General features: G+C 48.4%; 2 protein-coding genes across 4 annotated transcripts in view; one reads left to right on the top strand and one right to left on the bottom strand.

Moving 5' to 3' along the window:
• Positions 1-5370, top strand: part of grin2ab (glutamate receptor, ionotropic, N-methyl D-aspartate 2A, b) — a 43802-nt gene extending 38432 nt beyond the window's left edge. The window contains exons 18-20 of one of the 2 annotated variants that reach the window (XM_049720038.2): positions 403-586; positions 717-1467; positions 1866-5370. In XM_049720038.2, coding sequence (XP_049575995.1) covers positions 403-586; positions 717-1467; positions 1866-2802 — 1872 coding nt within the window. In that variant the 3' untranslated portion in view covers positions 2803-5370. Of the gene's footprint in view, positions 1-402; positions 587-716; positions 1468-1862 lie in introns of both variants that reach the window. The other variant, XM_049720037.2, reaches the window with a different exon arrangement.
• Positions 5371-12356: 6986 nt separating this feature from the next.
• LOC125968698 (actin-related protein 2/3 complex subunit 1B-B) lies at positions 12357-17020 on the bottom strand. 2 transcript variants are annotated; one of them, XM_049720030.1, is made up of 10 exons: positions 16855-17020; positions 15315-15434; positions 15146-15250; positions 14850-15072; positions 14533-14640; positions 13839-14084; positions 13559-13634; positions 13250-13449; positions 13012-13102; positions 12357-12704 (listed from the first exon to the last, which is right to left on the bottom strand). In XM_049720030.1, exons 2-10 carry the CDS (start codon positions 15376-15378, stop codon positions 12666-12668), a joined length of 1152 nt encoding a protein of 383 aa, XP_049575987.1. In that variant the 5' UTR covers positions 15379-15434; positions 16855-17020; the 3' UTR covers positions 12357-12665. The 2 variants fall into 2 exon arrangements, with proteins under 2 accessions (XP_049575987.1, XP_049575986.1); XM_049720029.1 differs by having other exon boundaries at positions 15315-15431; positions 16855-17019.
• Positions 17021-17584: the final 564 nt, after the last annotated feature.

Here is a 17584-nt window from a genome sequence, read left to right as displayed (position 1 = left end):
CGAGGGACCAAATTCAAACGTGTTCCCGGCTTTCAAACGGAGCGCTCACGGTTTCAAAGTAGGCCTTCAAATTGCCATTTCAAAGTAGGACATGTACTACTTGTTTTTCTCTTTTTTTTTTTTTTTCTTCTCAAAGAAATGGGTGCAGTCGCTCACACGCATGAATGACCGAGTCGAGAGTGTTCAATATTCAAGTGTTGTGCGCGTGCGTGAAGGTTAAGTGTCTGGTGGAGGAACATCTTGCACTCCAAAGCGTCATGCGCTGACATCATCGCCTCAATTAAACCCTGAGAGAGTCCCAAAAAAGTCTGTCCTGTTTTTTTTGTTTTTTTTTTTTACTGTCTGCCTCCCCCCCACCCTCCTCCTCCTCTACTCTCACCCCTCCCCTCTCCGTCCTCCAAGGGCATCTGGAGCTGCATCCACGGCGTTCACATCGACATGAAGAAAAAGGCACCCGAGCTCGACTTCAGCCCTCAGGCCAACATGCTGCACCTGCTCAAGTCGGCCAAGTCCATCGCCATGTCGTCGCCTAAGCGCAACACGGTGCTGCTGCAGCCCAGCATCCTCGACGTCATGACCGGAAAAGGTCTCGGCCGGGGGTTCCCAGTCTGGGTTTGGGTTTCTGACTGACGTTTCCTTTCAAGGGCTTTCCGGGTCGGGGCCTTCGAGGTGGTCTCCGCACGCATCCGTACTCACCTCCTCTCCTCGTTTCCTAGGTAACTCGCTGCACGGCCTCGCTCCAAAGGGCCCCGGTCTCTATAGCAACGCCAGTGGTCCTCAGGCCTTCCTGTCGCTGTCGGGGCGCCACAAGAACCTACTGAACAACGCGGCGCCCTTCCCGGCCCAGCAGAAGGCGCCGGCCCATCAGGCCAGCCCCACAAACAAGCCGCAGCTGTCCGTCACCAACGACGACAACGGCACGACCCGCCCGGGAGCAGCGCCGCCATCTAAGCCCCGCGCCCTTTGGAAGAAAAGCGTCGAGACTCTGAAGACGCAGCCCGGCGGGGCGGCTCCGGGCGGCGGCGGCCCCGCGCCGACGCCAGCCGTGCCCCCGGCCATGAAGAGCCAGCGCTATCTCCCCGAAGAGCCGCCGCCTCCTCCCCGCTCGGACATCTCCGAGTGCTCCAGTCGCCCGACGTCCCACAAAGACTCCGACTCGGTCGCGGCGAGGGGCACTTTCAAATCTGTTAACCAGTTGAGGAAGCGGGCAGGCGGCGGCGGCGGCAGCGCATCCAAAATCTTCTCCATCGACTCAGACCAGGCCAGCCTGCAGTCGGCGCCGCCCTACCAGCGCGACAGTCAAGGGGGCAGCGACGAGCAACCGTACCCGCCCGACGGCACGTACTCGCACAAGGGGGACGCGCCGGTCCTGCAGTTGAGCGCCACCTTGCTGCACCACAGCCACAGCGCCGAGGCCGACCTGCACTCCATGAAGGACAAGAAGTACAGCACCTACACGCACAGCAGGTGCAAAGCACGAAAGACGCGCATCAAAATCACTCGCTCAGAAATCTCACCGCCAGTGAGTGAGTGAGTGAGTGAGTGAGTGAGTGAGTGAGTGAGTGAGTGAGTGAGTGAGTGAGTGAGTGAGTGAGTGAGTGAGTGAGTGAGTGAGTGAGTGAGCGAGTATATAAAGTCTGAACTCACAAACGATAGCCAGCGTCCAGCTCGGGTTTCCTCTAAGCGCCGCCCCCTTGTCTCGGGGTTAGCGCCTTCTCTTTGGCCGTCCTTCTTCTCTCTCTCTCTCTTTCTCTCGGAGTAAATATCTTTTCCCGGAGCTCCATTTAACCCGGCGACTCGTACATTCTCCGTCTGCGGCTTTGCCGCTTCCTGTTCCAAACGATTGTATTTCCTTCTCCCAGCAGCGCAAAAGACAAGTCGAGCGGATCCTTCGAGGCCCCCGGGTCGGCGGTGGGCTCTCAGGGCGTGCGTCCGGGCCACTGCCGCTCCTGCCTGACCAAACTGAGCGGCTACTCGGGTCTGTACACGGTGCGCCCTCCGCAGGCCCGCTGCGACGCCTGCGCCCACCTGGGCAACCTGTACGACATCCGCGAGGACCACCTGAACTACTCCAACGCTCCTGATATGTTTGCCCACTACCTGCCCCAGAGCCAGCTGGGGATGGTGGGCGAGGGCGACGACCTGGTCAGCCACTTTGAGCCGGCGGCGGCGCCCTGCTCGCCGTCCGCCTTGACGGCCGCCTCCTCGCCCGTGGCGCAGCATTTGCAGCTGAGTCGCCAGCACTCGTACGAGAACGTGCTTCCGGACGGCGCGGCTCAATCGCGGGGGCTGGGCCTACGGGACCGGGAGATGACCCTGGACGAGGGCGCCTACGCCAACGTGCTTACCATGCGCTCCGACCGCCCCTTCAGCGGCCGCAGTCCGCCCTCGCCGTCTCCCTCGCACCACCGCGGCTCGGACGTGCCCCTGCCCCTGCCCCGTCGTTCCAAGAGCCTCTTCCCCGACCGGCCCTCGCAGAACCCCTTCCTCCAGTTGGGCACGGCGCAGCGAGAGTCGGCCGGCCACGCGCACGCCGCCGGCCAGACGGCCGGCCGAGCGCTCTACAAGCAGCAGCGCCCGCCGTTCTCGCTCACTCTGGGCAACCACGGAGGCCACCACACCAATCACCATATGGACCCTCAGATGTTTTACCCCCAACAAGAGCCCCCAGTGGTGGCCTACATGGTGCCGCCCGCCGCCGCTCAGCCCATGAGCTACGTGACGGCGCCGCGAGCTTCCAGTGCCGGCGGCAACCGGCCCCGCCTGTACCGACGCATGCCCAGTATTGAGTCTGACGTGTGAGACTCGCCGCTTCCTGTAACTCACACACACACAGACACACACACACAGGATTTCTGGAACATCGCCCCCCCCCCCCCCCCCCCCCCCCCCCCTGCCCTCCTCACCAGCCTTCCAAGGGGACAAACCAACCCTCCAGCACTCCCACAGTAATTGAACCTACACAGTAGGGGGCTGCTGTGTGTTCCAGGGTCTCGCCGCCCCAACACACACACACACACACACTGGGAAAGACTGTTTGATAATGTTGATGTCAGCCAATTGAACATTCCAAACCAAATCAATAATTTTATGGGTGAAAAAAAAATGCTCTCAGGATGAGGCGTGGGTCCGAGAGGACTCGACATGGACACACACACATACAGTTACACACACACACACGCAAATATATATATATATATAGCATTTAGCGTTCTAGCTTCCTCTCTTAGCTCCTAGCCTTCAGGTCACACACTTGCATGCTTCCTTGACAACCCTGTGTAACACTCACACACACACACACACACGTATGCAGGGTCATATATGGGCACACACACACACGCAAGTGCACGCAGAGTGTGTGTATGTGTGTGTGTTTAGGTGTTGTTGCGGTGAGCTAGCCTAGCCTTTGTGCTCTTTGTACATTTTCTAACCTGCCACCAAACACAAACCAAAAACAAATACTTTTTGATACTCACACAGTTGGCTTGGTTTTTGTTTTTTTTCTTGTCTTTTTGGCTGTGGCGGCAAGTATAAGCTCACCGGTAGAGTATTAGAATACATATTCCTTTTTCGCGGCTTCATTCGTACACGTGCGTGCGAGTGTGCCTCGGCCTGATAGTGCTATAAGATTAGCCGTGGTTTCAAAAGTTGCTGTTTTGCCAAATCTTTTTTTTAATTATTTATTTTTACTTGAGTCTCTATGGAAGGTCTCGGAAGATGAACCCACACATACATCTGAGAGAAAAATATAGAAATAAATAACACTGTGTCAGAGACCAGCATCACGTGGGTGGTTCACACACACACACACCACACACAAGCTGTGTCCCAATTGGGGGTCTAACTGTCTGAACTACATTGTCCAATGAGGTCATGTAAAATCAAATAAAAAAAACAAGTAGAGAGAATGAAAACAATAACATGTACTTTCTGCCTTCAAATGTGTCCTTGAGAGGCTGCCATTGACTTCAGATCTTCAACTGCAGCCTGTGAAGGATGTACTTCAAGGTGTCTGTGATTTGGGAAAGGAAAGTTTGAGTGGTGTTATGATGTCATCACCTTCAAATATGTCCTTCAGAGGTTGCAGTTGAACTCGGTCAGCCCGCTCGTGGTGTCATGGGTCTTCAAATGTGCTCACCTAAAGATGGATTTGAAGGAGCCTTTCTTTAATCTGCCATGAGATGTGTGTGCTGATATGATGTCATTGGCCTTCAAATGCAGCCTTTATTACTTTGAAAAGGTGGAAGCTTTGGAAGGCTGCATTTGAAGGAATCTTAGATTAGGGGCAACCTTCATTCGCGGCCTTCGTTTTGGGCAACCTTCTCATGGCATCCTCTGCCTCCAAAAATGTTGCCCCTCAATAGGGACACAGCCACGCCACTAGAACTGCTGACAATAGACTTTTTGAGGGTGGAAAAAGGAAGAGTTTGATGTCAAAAGCATATCTATTTTCCCTATTTCAACCCCCCCACACACATACAAACACACACACTGTTGTGCACAATCTCATGTCGTGGCCGCACACACTCAAAATGGCCTCGAGTGAGTAATATGCACAATATCAGGTTGCAATATTATTACGTTTATGTACAGATCTTTTTTTTTTTTTTTTTTATTGATGGGGATGGTGCGGATGCTTCATTTCAATGACAACTTTCTATTCTTACGACGATAAACTGGCATGTTTTCCGATTCTCATGTGAGCGTTTTTGTATTTTTTATTTTTTTTTTCCTTGCTGCGATATCAGTGGTAGTTGGGGAATCGATGAGGAGTGCGCGGTTCCGAGCCCGCCCACTCGCTTCTCTTTCACTACAAGTCTGTGCTGTTTCACCTCCGTGTGCGTGTGTGTGTGTGTTTGTGTTTGCGCGTGCGCGGTGTACACTAAGCAGGCATTTATATAAGACAATGGATGAAGTTTGTGTGTGTGCGCGTGCGTGCGTGCGTGTGTGCGCATACTTTCCTCTTCCGTTCTTCCCTTCATCCCACTCGTAACATTTGACCCACTCATGTAACACAACACAACACGCACACACCGTGCGCTTTGTGTGCGTGTGTGTTGTACCATCACTTGAGAATTTTCACACTTTTTTTCCAACTTGCATGACTGTGCTTGTGTTTCTGGTGGTTTCTTTTTTTTTTTCTTTTTTTTGTAATCATTTATTTTTGGACCAGAGCGCGCGCACACACCGACACACACCGACACGCACACACATTCTATGCTGATGTCGTGTGTGCGTGTGTTTGTGTGCTGTTACTCTCACTTGTGTCTAAGTTCAGGGGTTTCTAAGCTACTGCTTGTGTTGTACATAAGACTTGTCACTCGGTACCTCTGTACAATGTGTAAATAAGTAAAGGTTACATTTTTCTTCGTCTTGGTCTCTTTCATTGGTTGTCAGCTCCACGGCGGCGCGCAACTTTGCCCTCCGTCGCAAGAGCAAAAGCCGGACGTCAACCGGAAGTCAACTTGGAACGACGCCGGAAGCCATGCGGTGAAGACATCTCGAAAAGGAAACACCAGGAGCTAAAGTAGGACGCGTGAAGGGAACCCCGCCGTGGAGTATAATTAGAAGAAGATAGAAAAAAAGACACACGGGAGCCAAAGTCTGCATCCATAACTAGGAGAGACACTTTTAGGAAACCTTGAAAGAAAAGTTTAGCAGACATCTTGGGAACTAAGACGTGACGAAGAAGCGCGGCTGAAAATAACCTGGAAGCAACACCTGGGAAAACAAGTACAGTACATCTAGGGTGACTCAGAGGAATATTTGGGGGAATCTGCCTTACCACTTTTTAGCGCACTGGCCTTGCAAAACGCGCGCGCGCGCACTGACATCACGAGTTGGTGTGTGTGTGTGTGTCATTTTGGATGTTATTCTCTAGGTTGAAGTGAGACACAATTACATGAGAGAGAGAGAAAGAGTCGAACTTGCTCAACATCTGCATGTGTGTGTACGCGTGCACGTGTCTCCATTTGTGGACAGTAGGAGGTGAAATGCGTGCTGACGCGTTCTCCATCTGCTGCAATTACACAAGACAAGGTGTAACACACACACACGCACACACGATGAAGACCATACATGAGGAGCATTGACTTCCTGTATGATGGTGGTGGTCGGTGAGGGCAACTTTGGCAGGGCAGCTGCAGGCTGTTGGCACGTCCCCACAGTGCAAACATGCTCATTAAGAAGCAGCCGGCCTACACACTTAACACACGCGTGTGTGTTGCCATGGAGGGAGGGAGGGAGGGAGCGCAGCGTGTCAGCCTACACGCCAAACAAAGCCATGAAAATTTATAAGCGCCAACGCCAACTCACTCTCGCGCGCGCACACACATACGTGCACATAGACCAGAGAGGAGGAGGAGTGGCGTGAAGAGGAAGAAAAGTTGTCTATTTTTATGCAACCATTCTTAGGACTCCGGCACTCGGTGTATCGAATGAGCGTGTATTTATCAAATGTGTGCGTTTACCAAATGATCGAGTGTTTGCGCATGCATGTGCGTCATCTATGTGTCCATTCATGTGAGACTGTCTGCATGCGCATCTTGCACGTCCGTATGAAATGTGTGTGCGCATCAAAAGGATGCGCGCGCATGTGTACGTGCTAATCAGGTTTGGATCGGCTGGTTTTTGGCGTGAAATCCGATCGATACACACTCACTTGAATCCAAGCTCATGCAAAGATCTCGCCGCAAACGAGTGCGGCTTCCGTCGCGATGCTCCGCTACGTGTCACGTGCGCTCGCTCTCTTGCTTCTGACTTTCTTTTCTTTTTTCTTTTTTTTGCGCTCACAAATTGATGAATCGCTCCTGTTTGACTCGCAGTGATGGAACGCGCCGCCGGCGAATCGACCCGCAGGGGAACAAAATCTCGATGAAAAATGAGCCGCCTGCGCGCAAACAAACCAAAACGGCGGAGCGCACCTTTTTGACTTAACACTTCCTCTCCACTCTGAATTCCACGTGGCCAGCAAGATTGCACCTTGCCGCCAAAATGGCTTACTGGCTGCGTTATTGAGTCATATTTGTTCACAACACCTCTTTTATGATTTCCAAGCATTTCCAACGATTTTCACTGTGGTTATTGAGATATTCTTTGTTTCTTCACATATCCATCATTAAATTTTCATACCCATGACGTTTTAACAGCATGAAGAAAAGGGTCCCCAAGAGAAGCTAAATATAAACGGAGGCCAGACACACACACACTCATACACACTCTCAATCCAGCTAACTATGTCAATATGGATTTAATTCTAAGTTTGTAAAAGGTGTTTTTAGCTGCTTGGCAAGCTAGGAAAAAGCTTTTCCCGTCCAGATCGAACACAAGACGTTTGATGGACGGACGCTCGCTGGCTCGCTCGGGGCGAAGGCGGCCTCCCCGCCAGCGAGTATCGTAAATCTGCGGCGCGACGTCACACCTGATGGATCGGTCACCGCCGCGGAATGTGAATCATCTTCCTGCGTGGGGAAGGAGAGGGGGGGGGGGGGGGTCGATAGACTAGTGACGTGAGGGCCGAGACTCAAGAGACGTAAGAATGTGCGGGCTAGGGTTAGTGTTGGGCAAAAAAAAAAACGTGGCCGATGACTCATTAGGTCTCGGTTTGTGCTCATGACGTCATTGGTAGGTAGCTCACCCCAGTGTTGGTGGTGGATCGGACACGCTTTCAAAAAAAATGAGAAAGCAGGAAGGAGACGGATTCCTTCTTTGTCAGCACTTTACTTTGTTTATGTGTGTGATCCCCAAAAAAAAAAAAAAAAAAAACTTGACACCGTGAGTTCGATTCCCGCATATGAACGTGTGTTTGACACGCACACACACACAAAAAAATGGACACTTCCGCATTCCCCGTTACCTGGCCCAACTAACCAATCAGGAGCTAGCAGTTTATTCAGACGCAAGTGAATGAGTAAACGTAACTAATTTGACTTAAATAATAAATTTGACATACGTGTAGATATAGATTTGAACCAATCAACTTCATTTTCATACATTTCTAGTAGGATGTTTCCGTATGCTGAAGGCTGTAAAGCGTCGGCATTTTATTTCGACTTTATCGATTTGCTTAGTGGGATGGACGTGTGTTTGTCTCGAAGACAGAAAAAAGCTCCACCGTCGGTCAAGACGACTTTTTCTCAGCCTTGTAATCACCGCTAGTGTTGCGCTGGCAAGAAGGAAGCGCAGCGTAAATCTCCCCGGGAGCTTCTCGTAGATCAGCGGCCCGAATCAAAACGTCGGCCGTGATGGACCAACTGGCGTACGGACGTGAAAAACAACCTGCCACTCCATTCAAGTGAGTTCACCATCCTAAATTGTTTTGGACGTTTGCGATAAAGCTGTGGCGGGTTCTGCAAGATATCCTCGGTGACTGAAAGCGGAAATTATTTGGGATCTTTTCGAATTGTCTTTAAAGCTTTACAAACTTTGATGTTGAACAACCTGCATATTACGGCGTCTTACTTTCCGGACCTGGATTTCCCACATCTGGATGTTTATTTATTTTATTTTTTTTTTTAAAAAGGCTTCAGTTTATTGAAGCGTCTTTGATTTCTGCGCCACGTTCAGCGGAAATTGCGAGAGGCACATTTTGCCTTCTCAGAAAAAGATTGTCTATCGGTTGTCTCTCTTTGAATGTCGGATGGCGGGCCTGCGGTCTTCGATTTGAGTGTTTTCGCTGCCCAGGTTTAATAGTTAATGCGCTTGTTATTTGCACGCCGCGGCCGTTTGTCGCTGCACGGCGACAGATCGCAAAGTGCGCCGGGATCTTCTGCGCTGTTAAAAAAATTAGTGTGTGTGTGGGTGGGGGGGTGGAGGGGGGAGGACAGCTGTAAAAAGGGCGAGCATGGAGTCCATTTGTGCTCCTCGGCTCCCCTGAGACTTTCCGGCAGACAAAACTGCTCATTGGACGCGACAAGTCCTCCCGACGAGCGGCCGGCCGAATGACGCCTCATCAACTATTGAAGCAAAAACCGCTCGTGTGCGTGTGTCTGTGTGTGTGTGTGCAGGTAGAGCGAGAGAGAGAGAGAGAGAGAGAGAGAGAGAGAGAGAGAGAGAGACAGACAGAGAGAGAGAGAGACAGAGAGAGAGAGAGAGAGAGATAGATAGATAGATAGATAGATAGATAGATAGATAGATAGATAGATAGATAGATAGATAGATAGATAGATAGATAGATAGATAGATAGATAGATAGATAGATAGATAGATAGATAGATAGATAGATAGATACCGCTGTGAGGTTCATGACTGGGGCGGCACTGACGTCACTGACCCGCCCTCACCCCCCACTTTCTGATTGGCTGTTTGATCGGTGACGTCGCACAGACACTCCGTTAGGTACACCACCATTTTCAGGTGTACCTAATAACTTTATGCATTTTTAGGTGTTTGACTACTTGCTCTTTATTTCGGGGGACACCAAGCCGAGCTTGACACCTGTGACCTTTGACCATGATATTTCCCTAATAAAGTGGCCTGTTATTGGGTACACTTGAAAATGGCGTTGTACCTAATGGAGTGTCCAAGTGACGTCACAGATCAATCATAAAGTGGGGGTGAGGGCTGCTGTGGCACCATCTAGTGTCCAAGTGACGTAGGTACACCTGTAAATCGCAGTGTACCTAATGGAGTATCCGTTTGATTCCCTCGTTAAGTGCACCTGTGTGAAAAGTTTTAGCTAATGCAGAACATGAAAATGACCAAAATCTTTTCACGCAGGTGTGTTTAACGAGGGTAACTTGGAAAACATATTGGAACGCGGCCCCGAGGACTAGAGCTTGACACCGGTGACCTTTGGCCAGGATATTTCCCTAATAAAGTGGCCTGTTATTAGGTACACTTGAAAATGGCGGTGTACCTAATGGAGTGTCCGTGTGATTCCCTCGTTAAGTGCAGGTGCGTGAAAACTTTTAGCTCCTTTTGAACGTGAAAGAAGCTAAAACTTTTCACGCACCTGCGCTTAACGAGGGTCACTTGGAAAACATGTTGGAACGCGGCCCGAGGACTAGAGCTTGACACTTGTGACCTTTGAACATGATATTTCCCTAATAAAGTGGCCTGTTATTAGGTACACTTGAAAATGGCGGTGTACCTAATGGAGTGTCTGTGCGATTCCCTCGTTAAGTGCAGGTGCGTGAAAACTTTTAGCTCCTTTTGAACGTGAAAGTGGCTAAAAGTTTTCACGCACCTGCACTTAACGAGGGTCACTTGGAAAACATGTTGGAACGCGGCCCAGAGGACTAGAGCTTGACACCAGTGACCTTTGACCATGATATTTCCCTAATAAAGTGGCCTGTTATTAGGTACACTTGAAAATGGCGGTGTACCTAATGGAGTGTCTGTGTGATTCCCTCGTTAAGTGCAGGTGCGTGAAAACTTTTAGCTCCTTTTGAACGTGAAAGTGGCTAAAAGTTTTCACGCACCTGCGCTTAACGAGGGTCACTTGGAAAACATGTTGGAACGCGGCCCAGAGGACTAGAGCTTGACACCAGTGAACTTTGACCATGATATTTCCCTAATAAAGTGGCCTGTTATTAGGTACACTTGAAAATGGCGTTGTACCTAATGGAGTGTCCGTGTGATTCCCTCGTTAAGTGCAGGTGCGTGAAAACTTTTAGCTCCTTTTGAACGTGAAAGTGGCTAAAAGTTTTCACGCACCTGCACTTAACGAGGGTCACTTGGAAAACATGTTGGAACGCGGCCCAGAGGACTAGAGCTTGACACCAGTGATCTTTGACCATGATATTTCCCTAATAAAGTGGCCTGTTATTAGGTACACTTGAAAATGGCGTTGTACCTAATGGAGTGTCCGTGTGATTCCCTCGTTAAGTGCAGGTGCGTGAAAACTTTTAGCTCCTTTTGAACGTGAAAGTGGCTAAAAGTTTTCACGCACCTGCACTTAACGAGTGTCACTTGGAAAACATGTTGGAACGCGGCCCAGAGGACTAGAGCTTGACACCTGTGACCTTTGATCATGATATTTCCCTAATAAAGTGGCCTGTTATTAGGTACACTTGAAAATGGCGGTGTACCTAATGGAGTGTCCGTGTGATTCCCTCGTTAAGTGCAGGTGCGTGAAAACTTTTAGCCACTTTCACGTTCAAAAGGAGCTAAAAGTTTTCACGCACCTGCACTTAACGAGGGTCACTTGGAAAACATATTGGAACGCGGCCCCTAGAGGACTGGCGGACGACACCCCTGGTTTAAGTGAAAAGTGCCACACCCGCCCTCACCCCCACTTTCTGATTGGCTGTTTGATCTGTGACGTCACATGGACACTCCATTAGGTACACCGCCATTTTTATGTGTACCTAATAACTTTATGCATTTTTTTTGTACGTGTCAAGAATGTGTATTTGACTACTTGCTCTTTATTTTGGGGAACACCAACACATATTACACAACGTAAAACACATACATATTGTCATATAAATGTCAGATTTTTGTTTTCATGCCCAAAAAAATAAAAACAAGGAATAAAACACCAGACAAGTTTTAACAGGTTTTAATGTTTATTAAAATAATAATAATAAAAGTACATTTCAAACCAGCAATCTTATGTGAAATTGCAGTAGATATATTGGATAACAATATTTAGGCGTATATATGCATACACGTTATTTGAAGTGTTATAAAATCAAGATGACCCAAAGAGAAGCATCATCTATCTCCCCGTTTGTTGCATAACGGGGCATCCCTTCATGCAATAACGTTAGCCGTTAGCTTGGAGAAAACGTGCAAATAAAGAAGTGTGTGGTTCTTTCTTTCTTTCCTTGGCAAATCGTCAATCGACATTCTGGCTTACATAGTTGACGCCACACGTTCACTGACTGATCCGTTGACGCACGCACGGGAAGGAAGGCACTTCACCCATGGACTCGTTCGTGAACGGGAAGTGACGTCAGTTTCTTCTTCGTTTTGTTTTACGGCAAGGTGGCACCAGCTTCAATGTACATTACTGACACCTACTGGTTAAAGTTATATGAACTGAAAAAAAATAGCCTCTATACCGCGATATAGATAGATAGATAGATAGATAGATAGATAGATAGATAGATAGATAGATAGATAGAAAGCAGCGTGTCACCATAGCAACAGGTTATATATCTCCTGGCCAAATTTATCCAAGCCGGAGGAGGAGGAAATGGGTGAAGGCAGGAGGAGGTGACAACTGTTTAATGTGTGTGCGTGTGTATTTGTGTGAGTGAGGGGGTGTCGCGATGCAAATCGTCCTGCTCATGCCGTCCACAGGAGGGCGCCAGAAGACAAGGTCACATCCACAAAAGTCTCAAGCGCAGGTTCCCTCCCCTCCTCTTGCACAGAATGGAATCAAAAGTGAACAGCAGCCACAAACAACATAAAGCACTTTTGTTTATTTATTAAATGCATATTATGACCAGCATAAGCGTATAAAGAGGAGCATTTACAGCCTCTCATAATGGACATTAATATCATTTTGAAATACTGCAGTAAGCATTGAGCCAGGTCTCGCGTCATCGGTCCCACTGGCAGACGAGGGCCTAACACGGCGCACTTGCGTCTGCTTGTTTGAGCTAAGGGTAGAAAAATAAAGACCTACTTTTAAAACATGGCACAAAAGCTGTGGGGAGTAAGGCGCCGCTTGTCTTCTTCATATTCTCCTTCAAAGACAAAAAGCAGGAGTCGCTTCACACAATCTTCAGGTTCTTCATAGATGACTCCAGAGTCTGAATACAAGCAACCAAAATTAGTTAAGACACCATACGTCATCAGGGAATTTGAAATAATTCACACTGCGGAACGGAAGCGCCGTGGGCCAAACCATGAAAAAAAACTGTGACTTATAGTCTGGAAAATACGGTACATATCTATGACATACAGACCTCACATTTCATCGAATGAAATAAATAACACAATTTAAATCGCACTTAGAAGTAGATGGAGTAGTAGTAGTAGAAGAGCCAAAGATGCATGGCACGCATCCGTTCCGCAGTTGGAGCAAACTGCCCGTTGGTGTGTGTGTGTGTGTGTCACCTTGACATCCCAGATGCACAAGCCTCCATCCATGCCAGTGGTGCAGAACTTGGCGCACTGCTTGCGTCCTCCTTGCAGCACTGAGATTTGACTAAAAGAGCAAAAGATGAAATCAAATGCGGCAGCGACACGCCCACAGACAGTTCATCACAGCTCCGCCCGCCCCAGAAGAATCACACATTGATGCAAACTTTTCTTTTTTTTTTTTTTTTTTTTTTTTTTTTTTGCTCGCACACACCTGATGCTGTTCTTGTGCAGCGTGCTCAGGTCTTTGTCGGTGCTCGGGGTCTCCGAGGCACGGCGGTCCAGGTTCTGGAAGCGCTCCCTGGCGCTGATCCCCTTTTGGGCCGCCTGCTTGGGGACGTCCAGTTTGCCTCCGAACGCCAGGCCTCCTTTGGCGGCGTCCAACACAAAGAGCATGGGGCAGCAGTCGTGGCCCTGGAAGGGGCCCGCGAAAAGAACGTTATTCTCGGCGACGCTGCTAACACGTCACGCTTGAAACCGTGGCGACGCAAAGGGTGGCCCGCAACGCTCGGCGCGTACTCACGGCGGCGACTAAGCTGCTCTCGGTGATGAAGGTAACGCACAGAAGAGGGAGCGTGTCGGACCTCAGGCTGCTCACGCTGTGGAATTTGAAAATCTTCAATTGTTTAGCATCACTTACTGAATCGAAAACAACGGGAAATATTTCTAAAAAAAATGATTTAGGAAATTATGAAGTAAAACACATCATTGACTGTAAGATGGAGAATTCAACCCCAAAAATTAAACTTGAAAATGTGGGCAATTGTTAAACGAAGTGGCAAAAGTACATCATGAAATCTTACGTGCTGCTCTTGCCGCCCTCTGCGACCGACACGGTGGAGTCGTGCGATGTCCAGGCCAGGCGGTTGCCCGAGTCGGAGAAGCAGACGCTGTGCACCCAGCCGCCGCCGCTGCCTGCCGCCCCTGCGCCGGGCCCGTCGGCTGCGGAGCCCCCGGACTCAAACAGCATCTCGCCGAAGGGCATCTTGCTGCCCCAGGGCGTGGGGCTCGGCTTCTCCTCCACCTCCTTGATGTAGGCCGAGAACACCCTGCCGGCAGACAATTTGTGCCGCAAAAATAAAATAACCTCAGTTGTAAAATAGCCTCTGTTGTTGCGCGATGGTATTACACTCCGATCCTGTGGGTGGCAGTAACAGTAACAACTGCCAGAAACAAGGTATGCATGTGTGTATATAGTTTTTATTTTTGTATATTTATACATCATTTATTTATTTATTTGTGCCTCAAAGACGACATTGTTAAATAGCCTCAATGGTTGCGCCATGGTATTGCACTCCAATCCTGTGGGTGGCAGTACTACAAACATCTGCCAGAAACAAGGTGCGCGTGTGTGTGTGTGCGTGTGCGTTTTCGCTGGATGAGGTATGTGCTGTATTTCATGTAGTTATTTTCATTTCAATTAAATGGAGTTCTGCCAAAACTTGACCGGCCCATTCTTTGGTTTAGCGCACACGGAGGTTAGCTAGCATTTGCTACCTGCACTTGAAGTCACATGAGCCGGCGGCCAGCAGCACGTTGTTGGGGTGCCAGTCCAGACTGAGGATGGTGGAGCGGATGGGCTTCTTGATGTGCTTGCACACCCACCTGCAGGGACCATGACATCATCAGATGGACCGGACTTACCCAATGACTCAGACGCCTCATTGAGCTGCTTGGCTCCTCGGTTCCACTAATGGTTTTGGTCGCAAGCATCGGTTTTTGTTCCCAGAAGTTTGCAGAGAGAAGTTGAATTGACTACGTCCCCAAATAATTGCCGTCCCCAGAGAAGGCTGCGTGTGCACGTGCTAGCTCACCAGTCGTTCTCCTGCTCAAAGTAGCAGATGGAGATTAGTCGCGAGCCGCTTCCCACGGCAAACTTGTTCTCGCGCGGCGACCACTTGACGCAGCGCGCCGCCCGGTTGATGCGCAGGATGACCAGGGTGGGCTTCCAGGCGCCCTCCTTCAGAGTCCACACGTAGGCGTTGCGGTCGGCGCCGCACGTCACGATGCGGTTGCTGTCGGGCGCCCAGTCCACACCTGCCGAGATCCGATCGAAGATACGGCCAAAATGTTTTGGAGGATTATGAGCGAGCGCGTGGCCGCGTCTCACCTGTCACTTGGCCGTTGTGCTCTTTGAGCTCGTGAATCTTGCTCCACTTGGTCCCGTCCTTCTTGTAGATGTGGACCTCGTGGTTGTTGGGGCAGATGGCCAGTTCTGAGGAAGAATTTGCTTCAGTCCAGCTCAGCCGTTCACTTGAGGACGGAGCGAGGAAACTTACGGGTTCCGTCTTTGTTCCAGGCGTGGCAGCTAATTGGTTCCAGCAGGAAGCTATGGAAGGCCATGGCCAATCACAGAACAACACTCAATGCCAAGCAGGAAGTGCCACGAGAGGAATCTGCTGACACACACAAAGGGAAAATACAACCTCATTCACTAACAACTAATATCATATGCTTTTTTTTGGGAAACAAAATACTGCGTTTTGCTCTTAATATCATATTTTTTTTTAAAAACTACTACAACACTCTACAAAAAACTCTAAACTCTACAGCATACTGATAAGTGATAATCTTCCTTTAATTTGACTTCACTGCAATGTTTTCCCTTGGAAAAAAAACAAAACAAGCATGACTTAAACATGAATAAATAAATGAGTTTGAGCAGGAATATATGGCAGAGAAGAGAAAACAGGAAGTTGCGCAAGGAGGACGCTGGTGAGCAATCACAACCAGAAGAAAACGGAACTGGGGACACTTTGAAGAGAGGAAGCGTCTCGAAACAATGCCCGTTTTCGTTTTGGGGAAAAGCTCAAATAGAAACACATGTTCCAATACTTTGGTGGCTTCGCACAAAAGGTGTGAAATGGAAGATGGACGTTTGAACTCCCGTCTTTTGATCTGAAAGCCAAACGTCTCCAGTAAAGTACAAGAAGCAAAAGGAGACGAGCATGCCGCTCCGGTTCTTTTGGGGGCGCACTGTCGACGTCTCGTGCAAAGACAGAAGGTTTCATTTCTTCTTTTCTGAGCCTTTTTAAAACTCTTTGAAAATGGCTTGTCCGACTCTTTTGATCATCATAAACAACCGAGGCCAGTTGACTTACTTTGATGGATTTCACATTCAGGCACCCACAAAATAGAACCCAACTCACCGAAATAGATCATTTCAACCCCATTTTTCTTTTTGGGATGTGACACGCTGTATAACCTGCGTGCATTCTCAAAATGGTCTTCAGGATGGGCGTGTGGAATTTATGCAAATCTTGTCATTCGCAAAGATTTTTTCATTAGGAGCAGGTTTGTTAGTTTGAACACTTTAAAAAAAAAATGTTTCAACATTCCTTCATTATCGACAAACAAATAAGCTTTACTTTCAGTTAGTTTACAGTTTCTAAAGTGTTAACAAAAACGTTTGTTTATTCTTTTCAAATTTAGTTTTGGTCATTTTGCGAGATTTTTTTTTTTTACTAAAATAACTTTGTTGGGGCTTAACCAACCAGGAAATTCTACGATTTATGTGGTCAACAATCCAAATAAATTAAAAAAAAAAAAAAACTGGCCGCGAATATGCGGGGGTCATAAGTTTCGTTCGCCCCCCCCCCCCCCCAAGACAAGGACTTTGTTTTCACCTAACATCTGGATTATCCGTCAGTTTTACATCCTTTCCTTCTCAGAGCTTTTCACAAACGTAAAGACGCAAAACTAAAAAGTCTGGTCCCGTTAAGCCCAAACAGGAAGTGAGCAAGACAAGGCACAAAATTGCCACTTGTTTCCCATTTGGCTTTTGTAAAGTCACAGCATTTTCGCTCCTCACTCACTCACCCGGAGGGCAGCAGAGGGTGTTGGCTGTGGGACTGCTGCTTAGCTTTCGCGGACTCTGGCCAGTCAACACGAACGCCAACGACGACTGAAACTGGGATGCAAGAAAAAGGAAGAAAAAAAAAAAAAGAAGAGCCGGGGGAGGCAACAGGAAGTGAGAGTGAGAATGGAAACTATATCGGTGGGGCGGAGGACTTGACGAAACAGAACCAAAGTGAGGGGATCATTGGTTGCTGTTTTTTTTTTCTCCCTTGCATAAAGTCTTTGCCCCTCCCCAAAGTCATTTTGTTTCCTCAGCGAGCGAGCCAGACAAAATTAAAGCTTTTTTTTTTTTATTATTCTAAAATGGTCGTGGAATGCAGTTACTGTTTATCAGCATGAGAAATTCTAAATAAATTGTATGCATTTTTTTTTTCATTGCAAAATTATAGTAAAATGGTGTTTTTCGTCATGTTTGCACTGGAAAGGACATTTTTATTCTTGCATTATAGAATTAAACTGCATTTTTAAAAAAGTGAGGGAAAAGTCAACAGTTTACATGTCAATGTGTTTGATCAGCCGTAAAATATCAGCCTGATAGGTTGAAATGTTTGCACGTTTAAGGGGAGTTTATCAGAGCGTTAGTGTCTCATGAAAACCACACGACTCTTAAACGATTTGTGAATTTGTGCAAAAAAGGTGTTGCTGTCCAATCAAGAACATACAACTCCCAACTTCTACAATTGCTGTAAAG

Source organism: Syngnathus scovelli, chromosome 5, assembly GCF_024217435.2.
Source record: "Syngnathus scovelli strain Florida chromosome 5, RoL_Ssco_1.2, whole genome shotgun sequence".
NCBI lineage: Eukaryota > Metazoa > Chordata > Actinopteri > Syngnathiformes > Syngnathidae > Syngnathus > Syngnathus scovelli.
Note: the sequence above shows the minus strand (reverse complement) of the source record. Positions and strands in the feature narration are given on the sequence as shown.